Source organism: Pararge aegeria, chromosome 26 (assembly GCF_905163445.1).
Source record: "Pararge aegeria chromosome 26, ilParAegt1.1, whole genome shotgun sequence".
Taxonomy (NCBI): domain Eukaryota; kingdom Metazoa; phylum Arthropoda; class Insecta; order Lepidoptera; family Nymphalidae; genus Pararge; species Pararge aegeria.
Window position 1 is genome coordinate 1,097,122 of NC_053205.1, and position 13,164 is coordinate 1,110,285.

At 45.4% G+C, this 13,164-nt stretch overlaps 1 protein-coding gene across 2 annotated transcripts in view; it reads right to left on the minus strand.

Annotated features, from left to right (window-relative positions):
* Positions 1 to 286: 286 nt before the first annotated feature.
* The window catches only part of LOC120635444 (segment polarity protein dishevelled homolog DVL-3), a 41,967-nt gene continuing 29,089 nt past the window's right edge, over positions 287 to 13,164 (minus strand). For both annotated transcript variants that reach the window (XM_039906471.1, XM_039906470.1), the window contains exons 5-9: positions 4,095 to 4,252; positions 3,526 to 3,627; positions 2,973 to 3,055; positions 2,306 to 2,453; positions 287 to 615 (exon numbers count right to left, since the gene is read on the minus strand). In XM_039906471.1, the coding sequence (XP_039762405.1) occupies positions 2,308 to 2,453; positions 2,973 to 3,055; positions 3,526 to 3,627; positions 4,095 to 4,252 (489 nt within the window). In that variant the 3' untranslated portion in view covers positions 287 to 615; positions 2,306 to 2,307. The remainder of the gene's footprint in view (positions 616 to 2,305; positions 2,454 to 2,972; positions 3,056 to 3,525; positions 3,628 to 4,094; positions 4,253 to 13,164) is intronic.

Consider the following 13,164-nt stretch of genomic DNA (forward strand, 5'->3'; position numbering starts at 1 on the left):
CTCTGGCAAGCTACGGCTCTTCTACCTATTATACTAATTCCGGCATCGATGGTAGGAGAGCCGTAGCATGATTGGGAAAGCGCTCAGGCCGCGATTGCCAGAGAGTCAAAGGTTTTCATATGCCTTTTAAATTTGTAAAAAAAAATTATAATTTTTTATAAAAAATTTATAAAAAACTATCTTGCTTTATAATATTATAATGCTAAGATAATAAGTATAATATAACAAGATAACATTTTGTAACATAAGTTCATATTTAACTAATTCCGTGAAGGAGGACCATTTCCAAAACATACATAATTAATATGCACTCGAAAGATTATTTTCCTAAATATAACAAAACAAAAACACACATATCAGCTCGGAGATAACAGAAATTATTATATAAGTCAGATAGATATTCCAAAAAACTGTTTAGATTTGTTTTTGTCTGACAAAAAAATGCTCTTAACTCAAAAAAATAAGCAAAGAAAATTTTAATGAGATTATATTTGGTTCAGTTTTGGTATTCATTAGACGTCTATATCGATTTTGTTTATTGTTCTTATATTTCATAAATACGTACGAAATTCCTATAATTTTATTTGGCAGTGACGGACACTTTAGAATTTTGTCCTGAAACCAAAAAGAAAAAAATTGTTAATAATAATAATGTTAATGTTAACATTGTGTGTTCGAACAGTGCAATGAGTGAATGATGTGCGGTAGACACGAATGAATCGACGACTAGCAAATCATGACATGAGTGTATATACAAATTGTAAGTATGTATAGCTAAATTATTTTATTTTTATTTTTTCTTTAATTGGAAAACCAACAGTTGTAGATACTAACTAGTTAACAGATTGATTGACTTAAAACTAATAACAGGTTTCCACAGATAAGTCTTATATAAACAAGGGTACCTGATAGAACCCAGCAAAAACGCAGCAAACTAAAACAAAGTGTTAAGTTTACCTAGCATGCAACAGTTTATCTACTAATTTGCGACGTACACTATTCATATTACCATAAAATAGGTCAATTTCGGGGTCATTGTAAACAGAATTAAGAAGGCGAGAGACACGGATTAAAAAGTAATTAAATCTATTCTTAGTTTTAGTTAAGGGTACGTGCAGAATCTTTTTATGCCTAGGTAATCGCGAGGGTACAAATAAATCTAACTTAGTAAGTAATTCCGGACTATCTATTGACCCTCTAACAATGTTAAGTAAGAGACAAACGTCGGCAATGTTTCTACGTGTATGAAGGGGTACAAGGTGTAAATCCGAACATGATATTTCGTAGGAAGTTTTAGGAAGGTGAAATTTGTGCTTAAGGAATCTAATGAATTTCTTTTGAATACTTTCTAATTTATTGATATAAATGTGATACGCAGGATTCCATATTTGGCAAGCATACTCTAGTTGACTACGGACCAGTGAACAGTAGAGGATTTTGATGGTTTTCATTTTTTTGAATGGTTTACTAACACGTATAATAAAACCTAAAGCTTTAAATGCTTTGGTCACAATAGCATCTATATGATAATCAAAAATTAGTTTAGTGTCGAGGAGTACCCCGAGATCTCTTATAATATCAGTTCTGTTAAGGTTTTGATGTTTTAAAATGTAGTCATAGAGAAAAGGTTCCCTTTTCCTAGTAAAAGATATAGAGTTACACTTTAAGACATTAAGATCAAGTTTATTTTGAATGCAGTAATCATCTAATCTAAACAAGTCAGCTTGTAAAAGTTCCGCATCTTTAACATTATTGACTGTACGAAATACCTTCAAGTCATCAGCAAAAAGTAAAAATTTTGAATGTATAAAGCAGAGATCGATATCATGAATAAAAATAGTGAATAAAAAGGGTCCCAATAAGGACCCTTGGGGCACACCCGACGGTACGGCCATCCAATTTGATTTAAAACCATTTAACACAACTGTTTGAAGTCTGTTATTAATATAAGAAGAAAACCAGCGAAACAAATATCCTCTGATCCCAAGGGAGGCCAGTTTTTTTAGAAGCAAGATGTGGTCAATCCTGTCAAAAGCTTTGCTATAGTCAGTATATACAGCATCAACTTGGTCACGACTATCTAACTTATCAGTAAGAAAATCTAAGAATAGTGCCAAGTTTGTGACCGTAGATCTACCCTTTAAGAAACCATGTTATATAAGTGTATATAAAAATATCAGGAATGTATAAATGAAGGAAGAGGAAGGAGGCTCGAGTATATTTACAAATGATATGGGAGTATAGCCAAATGATATGAGTGTATACACAAATGATATGAGTGTACACACAAATGAGATGAGTGTACCGTTAGAGGAAGAGCACAGGCCTGTCGGTGGCGCGGTCGGAGCCACTCGAGTGGGAGTGAGAGCGTCGGGCCCCTCCCCCTCCCCCGTCCGCCGCCGCACTTGCGCCTGACCCACTAGACGTTGACTTCACCTCATTCTCGCGGGTCGCTGCAATAGTGATAACCGAAATTCAGAAGTGGTCTCTTTTCTTACTTGAGAATTACTCGAGAATAACCCAAAATTACGTACAACATAAACAACAATAGGCAAAGTAGAAACAGTTGTCTTAAAATACATTTACAAGAATACAATAAAATTCTTGAAAAGCATTTCTTGATGACGAAGTTTAACGTAAGTAGTCAACTAAAACTACATCTTTATACACGAGAAAAGTCATTATTATATTGTAAAATATAACTGTCAGGAAAGATACCCTTCTGACTGTTTGGTGGCTTATTAAGACGGCATAATGTATTTTTATGTTGATGGTTAAGTAGTTGCAAACATACAGACTTGACATTTCAAAACATGTGTTATCCAGGATGACTATTAGCCACTGTTCAAGTTTTTCTCGGTTGAAGAACGAAGTTAAGTTTTAACAATGTTTTTGTGAAAGCATACATGCTCAGCAGTGAACATACACGTGCAGAAATAACGATGATTTTAAAATCTATATGATTAACATACCCGTTGGTTCCTTCGCGGTGAGATGGTCCGACCCGGCACTTGAACCTCCACTACCGGACAGCACGCTCTCCTCACGATTGTAACTGAAAAGATTTGGGTTATAAATGAGTGATACTGCAAAGAATATGAGTGCATGCACAATGGATATGAGTGAGACCACAAATAACATGAGTGAGCATACAAGCCGTCTCCATAAAACATATACTATTATGAAAATTAAGCTTAATTTGTACAGTGTAATTTTAAAATTTCTTCAATATTATTCCTATTTTCCACACCACACATATCTTCGGCAAGGTACCCTCTACGCACGTTTCGCTCCTCCTTAATATATCATGGAATTCCGTAAAGTAACGCCTGCTTCTATCCAAACGCATACATAAAACTAAAGTATCTACATGTTTCTAAATTAAATTAAATTTATTTATATATATATATATATATATTATGTTAGTGTCCTTAATAAAAATATATTATATATATATATATATATATATATATACCATATACAGTAATAAACTTGTTACAATATTTTGTCAGTCAAAGCGCTCACCCGTATATAGTGTGTTCGCTGGTGACGCACGAGCTATACTTGAACGGGATGGGCTGGTATCCGTACGAGCCAGCGTAGGGCATGTATCCGGGGCCCATCATGCTGAAAAATCACAAGCAAATAAAAAATAAATAAATATACTACGACAATACACATAGCCCCAAAGTAAGCGTAGCTTGTGTTATGGGTACTAAGATGACTGATGAATATTTTATGAATAATATACAGATAAACAGCCAGACACTGAAAAACATTCGTGCTCATCACACAAACATTTTTATGGAGTTTCTAACTCAATTAGGTCTCTAGATCGGGACACCTTGAAAACGGATACACAGACACAATGAAACGACTCCTTAACATTTTCTATGACATTTCTAAGGCATTTAGGTCTTTAGAATACGCCACGTGATAAAACGGTTATACGACTGAATAGGCTGTAAAGTCGATGATCTTTGCCCGTCCTCAAGGAAACAAATTAAAAAAACAACGAATACACTGACACAATGAGACAAATCTTTAATATTTTCCAGGGCATTTAAAAAAAAATGACATATTATTCTACTAACTTGGGGTTAGGCAAGGGTGCCAAGGTGTCTGACGCGAGGCTGTCCTGGTCCGCACTCCTCAGACGTAGGGCTGCCATATCCGCGCACAGCTCTCCGGCTACATAGTAGCATTGCTCGGAGAAGGTGATCTTGTTGACTGTGTGTCTGATGAACCCGGCCTGGAATAAAGTAAATATTTATTTTTATTTTATTTTATTTTATTCATTTATTTGTAATCAACAGCGTTGCATACAATATAATTTTACATTTAGACTTAATGCTAAAATAAGGCCAAATAGGATTACAATCCTTAGCTTGACAATTTACTTAAATGCTATACCTAAACTACTAATTACAACAGGTTTGGAAATTTGAAGAAACTAAACAATTTAAACAAGCTTTACAATTTAACAAGATATTAATAATACAAAAGAGTAGTAAGATAATTACAAAGTGTGTGTGTGTGTGTTTGTAGTGTGTGTGTGTGTGTGTGTGTGTGTGTGTGTGTGTGTATGTATGTATGTGTGTGTGTGTGTGTGTGTGTGTGTGTGTGTGTGTGCGCGTGTGTGTGAGAGAGAGTATGCATTGATAATATGTATTTATGTACTATTATAGATATTAATATAAATATTATAACTTACACGTTATTAAGTTTCCGATGTAGGCTAGATATTTCTGTTTTTAATTGTATTTTGGATAAGTGAAAAAGATCAATATCTGAGTAAGTTTTATTATAGGTACGTGCCAGGCGTAAAAGCACGGAATTTCGAGCGTAGATTGTATTTGATTTTGGTACACGTAATAGCTGCGGTTTTCGAGGCCTAAAGGAGGAAGCATTGAGTGAAAATGCAGACAGCAGTCTAGGACAGTCAATTCGTCCAGTCAAAATAGCTTGTAGCAGTAGCATGTCACTTTGGTTTCTTCTTAGTTCCAGGGAGTCAATTTTGTAATGAGTACAGGCTTCTTTGTAACTGTTAAATTTTTTGAATTCTTTGAAGGCCAGGTACTTAAGAAATTGTTTTTGTATTGATTCAAGCCTATGAGTATGTATAATATAATAGGGTGACCAAATGTTGCATGCATATTCGAGAATACTACGAACATACGCAAAATACAAGGTTTTTATACATTCTATATTACTGAAATTACGTGTTACTCGTTTAACAAATCCTAGTTGTTTGTAGGCTTTGTCCGCCACAACTTCGACGTGGTCATTCATCGATAGTTTAGTGTCGATTTTAATACCCAGGTCTCGGACGGTTTGGACTTTAGCAATGTTTGAACCATTGATTTGATAGTCGTAAGTTATTGAGCTAGTTTTACGGGATAGAGTAATGTGGTGACATTTTTTAACGTTAACAATAATTCTATTCCTGGCATAGTACTTACTCAGGTTGTTTAAGTCTTCTTGCAGCCGAGAACAATCCTCAAGGAAACGTATTTTAAGGAAAATTTTCATATCGTCAGCAAACATTAAATGTTGCGCATGGCTGAAACAGCTACCAATATCATAAAGATAGGCGTTGTATAAGAGGGGACCAAGGATAGACCCTTGGGGTACCCCTGACGGTATGGTTACAAAGTTGCTCCTAGCACTGCCCGTTACTACAGCCTGCATACGGTTTTTGATGTATGAAGTCAGCCATCGGAGCAAGTTCCCGCTTATTCCTAGGACGCTTAGCTTGTGGAGTAGGATCACGTGATCCACACGGTCGAAAGCTTTTTCGAAATCCGTGTAGATCACATCCACCTGGCATCTCTCATCCATGCTTCGCAATACATAGTCCGTGAAGACTGCTAAGTTGGTAACAGTGGAACGATTTTTCATGAAGCCATGCTGCTCGTAAGGGATAGATCTCGAAATGATTGGGGATATGTATGAATAAATAACTGATTCGAAAAGTTTGCTCATTACGTTAAGAATAGAGATAGGTCGGTAATTCTCTATTTGAGTTTTTGATCCACTTTTATGAATGGGGACTATTAGTGCTTGTTTCCAGATGTCTGGGAAACTGCAGTAGACATTTAAAGAGAGGTTAAAGATGATCGTGAGAGGTTTCGCCAGATTCGTAGCACATTTGGTTAGAAAAATTGGAGGAATACCATCGCTACCGGCTCCCTTATTAGTTTTTAGAGTTTTGAGAAGCTTGAGTACAGTATTCTCGTCAATGGTGATATTTAATTATTAGCTTCTCTAATTAGCCCGCGACTTCGTCTGCGTGGACTTCAGAATTGGGTCTAGAGCTTCGCTCGTTAACAATTTTTAATCTTCAGATTGATCTATTTAAGAGAACGGTATAGAATGTCCGACATGCATACCGAATTTCGAAGAGATCTGGCCGCGGCTTACTACTTAAAAAAAATTAAGTTTTTCCTCGGGACCTACTTAAGGAATCTGGATAAAAAAGTACTTTCTTTTCCGTGCATGCCAAATTTCATGCGAGGTGTACTTCCACTGGTCTGTCACCGGCCTCGAACTGCAGGATCCATTCTAGGGTCATGCGGTGTAAGTTCTCCATGCTCATCCGATGAAGGTACCCACCTTCAGCATTTGTGAGGTGTTATTCCACTGGACTGTCACCAGCCTCGTACTGCAGGATCCAGTCGAGCCCCATCTGTCTTGGTTCTCCATGCTCAGCCGATGAAGGTATCCACCTTCAGCTTGTGTGAGACTTACTACCACTGGTCTGTCACCTGCCTCGTACTGCAGGATCCAGTCGAGCCCCATCTGTCTTGGTTCTCCATGCTCAGCCGATGAAGGTACCCAACTACCCATCTTCAGCATGTGCGAGGTGTAATTCCACTGGTCTGTCACCTGCCTCGTACTGCAGGATCCAGTCGAGCCCCATCTGTCTTGGTTCTCCATGCTCAGCCGATGAAGGTACCCACCTTCAGCATGTGTGAGACATACTACCACTGGTCTGTCACCTGCCTCGTACTGCAGGGTCCAGTCGAGCCCCATCTGTCTTGGTTCTCCATGCTCAGCCGATGAAGGTACCCACCTTCAGCATGTGGGAGACATACTACCACTGGTCTGTCACCTGCCTCGTACTGCAGGGTCCAGTCGAGCCCCATCTGTCTTGGTTCTCCATGCTCAGCCGATGAAGGTATCCACCTTCAGCATGTGGGAGACATACTAACACTGGTCTGTCACCTGCCTCGTACTGCAGGATCCAGTCGAGCCCCATCTGTCTTGGTTCTCCATGCTCAGCAGATGAAGGTATCCATCTTCAGCATGTGCGAGGTGTAATTCCACTGGTCTGTCACCTGCCTCGTACTGCAGGATCCAGTCGAGCCCAATCTGTCTTGGTTCTCCATGCTCAGCCGATGAAGGTATCCACCTTCAGCATGTGTGAGACATACTACCACTGGTCTGTCACCTGCCTCGTACTGCAGGATCCTGCCGAGTCCCATCTGTCTTGGTTCTCCATGCTCAGCCGATGAATGTATCCACCTTCAGCATGTATGAGACATACTACCACTGGTCTGTCACCTGCCTCGTACGGCAGGATCCAGTAGAGCCCCATCCGTCTTGGTTCTCCATGCTCAGCCGATGAAGGTATCCACCTTCAGCATGTGTGAGACATACTACCACTGGTCTGTCACCTGCCTCGTACTGCAGGATCCAGTCGAGCCCCATCTGTCTTGGTTCTCCATGCTCAGCCAATGAAGGTATCCATCTTCAGCATGTGCGAGGTGTAATTCCACTGGTCTGTCACCTGCCTCGTACTGCAGGATCCAGTCGAGCCCCATCTGTCTTGGTTCTCCATGCTCAGCCGATGAAGGTACCCACCTTCAGCATGTGTGAGACATACTACCACTGGTCTGTCACCTGCCTCGTAATGCAGGATCCAGTCGAGCCCCATGCGGTCTTTGTTCTCCATGCTCAGCCGATGAAGGTACCCACCTTCAGCATGTGTGAGACATACTACCACTGGTCTGTCACCTGCCTCGTACTGCAGGATCCAGTCGAGCCCCATCTGTCTTGGTTCTCCATGCTCAGCCGATGAAGGTATCCATCTTCAGCATGTGCGAGGTGTAATTCCACTGGTCTGTCACCTGCCTCGTACTGCAGGATCCAGTCGAGCCCCATCCGTCTGGGTTCTCCGTGCTCAGCCAATGAAGGTACCCAACTACTCACCTTCAGCATGTGCGAGGTGTACTACCACTGGTCTGTCACCTGCCTCGTACTGCAGGATCCAGTCGAGCCCAATCTGTCTTGGTTCTCCGTGCTCAGCCGATGAAGGTATCCAACTACTCACCTTCAGCATAAGCGAGGTGTACTCCCACTGGTCTGTCACCGGTGTCGAACTGCAGCATCCAGTCGAGCCCCATCTGTCTTGGTTCTCCGTGCTCAGCCGTTAAAGCTACCCAACTACCCATCTTCAGCATGTGCGAGGTGTAATTCCACTGGTCTGCCACCTGCCTCGTAATGCAGGATCCAGTCGAGCCCCATGCGGTCTTTGTTCTCCATGCTCAGCCGATGAAGGTACCCACCTTCAGCATGTGTGAGACATACTACCACTGGTCTGTCACCTGCCTCGTACTGCAGGATCCAGTCGAGCCCCATCCGTCTGGGTTCTCCGTGCTCAGCCAATGAAGGTACCCAACTACTCACCTTCAGCATGTGCGAGGTGTACTACCACTGGTCTGTCACCTGCCTCGTACTGCAGGATCCAGTCGAGCCCCATCTGTCTTGGTTCTCCGTGCTCAGCCGATGAAGGTATCCAACTACTCACCTTCAGCATATGCGAGGTGTACTCCCACTGGTCTGTCACCGGTGTCGCACTGCAGCATCCAGTCGAGCCCCATCTGTCTTGGTTCTCCATGCTCAGCCGATGAAGGTACCCAACTACCAATCTTCAGCATGTGCGAGGTGTTATTCCACTGGTCTGCCACCTGCCTCGTAATGCAGGATCCAGTCGAGCCCCATCTGTCTTGGTTCTCCATGCTCAGCCGATGAAGGTACCCAACTACCAATCTTCAGCATGTGCGAGGTGTAATTCCACTGGTCTGCCACCTGCCTCGTAATGCAGGATCCAGTCGAGCCCCATGCGGTCTTTGTTCTCCATGCTCAGCCGATGAAGGTACCCAACTACCCATCTTCAGCATGTGCGAGGTGTAATTCCACTGGTCTGCCACCTGCCTCGTAATGCAGGATCCAGTCGAGCCCCATGCGGTCTTTGTTCTCCATGCTCAGCCGATGAAGGTACCCAACTACCCATCTTCAGCATGTGCGAGATGTAATTCCACTGGTCTGCCACCTGCCTCGTAATGCAGGATCCAGTCGAGCCCCATGCGGTCTGGGTTCTCCGTGCTCAGCCGATGAAGGTATCCAACTACTCACCTTCAGCATATGCGAGGTGTACTCCCACTGGTCTGTCACCGGTGTCGCACTGCAGCATCCAGTCGAGCCCCATCTGTCTTGGTTCTCCATGCTCAGCCGATGAAGGTACCCAACTACCAATCTTCAGCATGTGCGAGGTGTAATTCCACTGGTCTGTCACCTGCCTCGTACTGCAGGATCCAGTCGAGCCCCTTACGGTCTGGGTTCTCCGTGCTCAGCCGATGAAGGTACCCAACTACTCACCTTCAGCATGTGCGAGGTGTACTCCCACTGGTCTGTCACCGGTGTCGAACTGCAGCATCCAGTCAGGCCCCATCTGTCTTGGTTCTCCATGCTCAGCCGATGAAGGTACCCAACTACCCATCTTCAGCATGTGCGAGGTGTAATTCCACTGGTCTGCCACCTGCCTCGTAATGCAGGATCCAGTCGAGCCCCATGCGGTCTTTGTTCTCCATGCTCAGCCGATGAAGGTACCCAACTACCCATCTTCAGCATGTGCGAGGTGTAATTCCACTGATCTGCCACCTGCCTCGTAATGCAGGATCCAGTCGAGCCCCATGCGGTCTTTGTTCTCCATGCTCAGCCGATGAAGGTACCCAACTACCCATCTTCAGCATGTGCGAGATGTAATTCCACTGGTCTGCCACCTGCCTCGTAATGCAGGATCCAGTCGAGCCCCATGCGGTCTTTGTTCTCCATGCTCAGCCGATGAAGGTACCCACCTTCAGCATGTGTGAGACATACTACCACTGGTCTGTCACCTGCCTCGTACTGCAGGATCCAGTCGAGCCCCATACAGTCTGGGTTCTCCGTGCTCAGCCGATGAAGGTACCCACCTTCAGCATGTGTGAGTCATACTACCACTGGTCTGTCACCTGCCTCGTACTGCAGGATCCAGTCGAGCCCCTTACGGTCAGGGTTCTCCGTGCTCAGCCGATGAAGGTACCCACCTTCAGCATGTGTGAGACATACTACCACTGGTCTGCCACCTGCCTCGTAATGCAGGATCCAGTCGAGCCCCATGCGGTCTTTGTTCTCCATGCTCAGCCGATGAAGGTACCCAACTACCCATCTTCAGCATGTGCGAGATGTAATTCCACTGGTCTGCCACCTGCCTCGTAATGCAGGATCCAGTCCAGCCCCATGCGGTCTTTGTTCTCCATGCTCAGCCGATGAAGGTACCCACCTTCAGCATGTGTGAGACATACTACCACTGGTCTGTCACCTGCCTCGTACTGCAGGATCCAGTCGAGCCCCATACAGTCTGGGTTCTCCGTGCTCAGCCGATGAAGGTACCCACCTTCAGCATGTGTGAGTCATACTACCACTGGTCTGTCACCTGCCTCGTACTGCAGGATCCAGTCGAGCCCCTTACGGTCTGGGTTCTCCGTGCTCAGCCGATGAAGGTACCCACCTTCAGCATGTGTGAGACATACTACCACTGGTCTGTCACCTGCCTCGTACTGCAGGATCCAGTCGAGCCCCATACGGTCTGGGTTCTCCGTGCTCAGCCGATGAAGGTACCCAACTACTCACCTTCAGCATGTGCGAGGTGTACTCCCACTGGTCTGTCACCGGTGTCGAACTGCAGCATCCAGTCGAGCCCCATCTGTCTTGGTTCTCCATGCTCAGCCGATGAAGGTACCCAACTACCCATCTTCAGCATGTGCGAGGTGTAATTCCACTGGTCTGCCACCTGCCTCGTAATGCAGGATCCAGTCGAGCCCCATCTGTCTTGGTTCTCCATGCTCAGCCGATGAAGGTACCCAACTACCCATCTTCAGCATGTGCGAGGTGTAATTCCACTGGTCTGCCACCTGCCTCGTAATGCAAGATCCAGTCGAGCCCCATGCGGTCTTTGTTCTCCATGCTCAGCCGATGAAGGTACCCACCTTCAGCATGTGTGAGACATACTACCACTGGTCTGTCACCTGCCTCGTACTGCAGGATCCAGTCGAGCCCCATAAAGTCTGGGTTCTCCGTGCTCAGCCGATGAAGGTACCCACCTTCAGCATGTGTGAGTCATACTACCACTGGTCTGTCACCTGCCTCGTACTGCAGGATCCAGTCGAGCCCCTTACGGTCTGGGTTCTCCGTGCTCAGCCGATGAAGGTACCCACCTTCAGCATGTGTGAGACATACTACCACTGGTCTGTCACCTGCCTCGTACTGCAGGATCCAGTCGAGCCCCATACGGTCTGGGTTCTCCGTGCTCAGCCGATGAAGGTACCCAACTACCCACCTTCAGCATGTGCGAGGTGTACTCCCACTGGTCTGTCACCGGTGTCGAACTGCAGCATCCAGTCGAGCCCCATCTGTCTTGGTTCTCCATGCTCAGCCGATGAAGGTACCCAACTACCCATCTTCAGCATGTGCGAGGTGTAATTCCACTGGTCTGCCACCTGCCTCGTAATGCAGGATCCAGTCGAGCCCCATCTGTCTTGGTTCTCCATGCTCAGCCGATGAAGGTACCCAACTACCCATCTTCAGCATGTGCGAGGTGTAATTCCACTGGTCTGCCACCTGCCTCGTAATGCAAGATCCAGTCGAGCCCCATGCGGTCTTTGTTCTCCATGCTCAGCCGATGAAGGTACCCACCTTCAGCATGTGTGAGACATACTACCACTGGTCTGTCACCTGCCTCGTACTGCAGGATTCAGTCGAGCCCCATACGGTCTGGGTTCTCCGTGCTCAACCGATGAAGGTACCCACCTTGAGCATGTGTGAGACATACTACCACTGGTCTGTCACCTGCCTCGTACTGCAGGATCCAGTCGAGCCCCATCTGTCTTGGTTCTCCATGCTCAGCCGATGAAGGTACCCACCTTCAGCATGTGTGAGACATACTACCACTGGTCTGTCACCTGCCTCGTACTGCAGGATCCAGTCGAGCCCCATCTGTCTTGGTTCTCCATGCTCAGCCGATGAAGGTACCCAACTACCAATCTTCAGCATGTGCGAGGTGTTATTCCACTGGTCTGCCACCTGCCTCGTAATGCAGGATCCAGTCGAGCCCCATCTGTCTTGGTTCTCCATGCTCAGCCGATGAAGGTATCCACCTTCAGCATGTGTGAGACATACTACCACTGGTCTGTCACCTGCCTCGTAATGCAGGATCCAGTCGAGCCCCATACGGTCTGGGTTCTCCGTGCTCAGCCGATGAAGGTACCCAACTACTCACCTTCAGCATGTGCGAGGTGTACTCCCACTGGTCTGTCACCGGTGTCGAACTGCAGCATAAAGTCGAGCCACATCTGTCTTGGTTCTCCATGCTCAGCCGATGAAGGTACCCAACTACCCATCTTCAGCATGTGCGAGGTGTAATTCCACTGGTCTGCCACCTGCCTCGTAATGCAGGATCCAGTCGAGCCCCATCTGTCTTGGTTCTCCATGCTCAGCCGATGAAGGTACCCAACTACTTATCTTCAGCATGTGCGAGGTGTAATTCCACTGGTCTGCCACCTGCCTCGTAATGCAGGATCCAGTCGAGCCCCATGCGGTCTTTGTTCTCCATGCTCAGCCGATGAAGGTACCCAACTACCCATCTTCAGCATGTGCGAGGTGTAATTCCACTGGTCTGCCACCTGCCTCGTAATGCAGGATCCAGTCGAGCCCCATGCGGTCTTTGTTCTCCATGCTCAGCCGATGAAGGTACCCACCTTCAGCATGTGTGAGACATACTACCACTGGTCTGTCACCTGCCTCGTACTGCAGGATTCAGTCGAGCCCCATACGGTCTGGGTT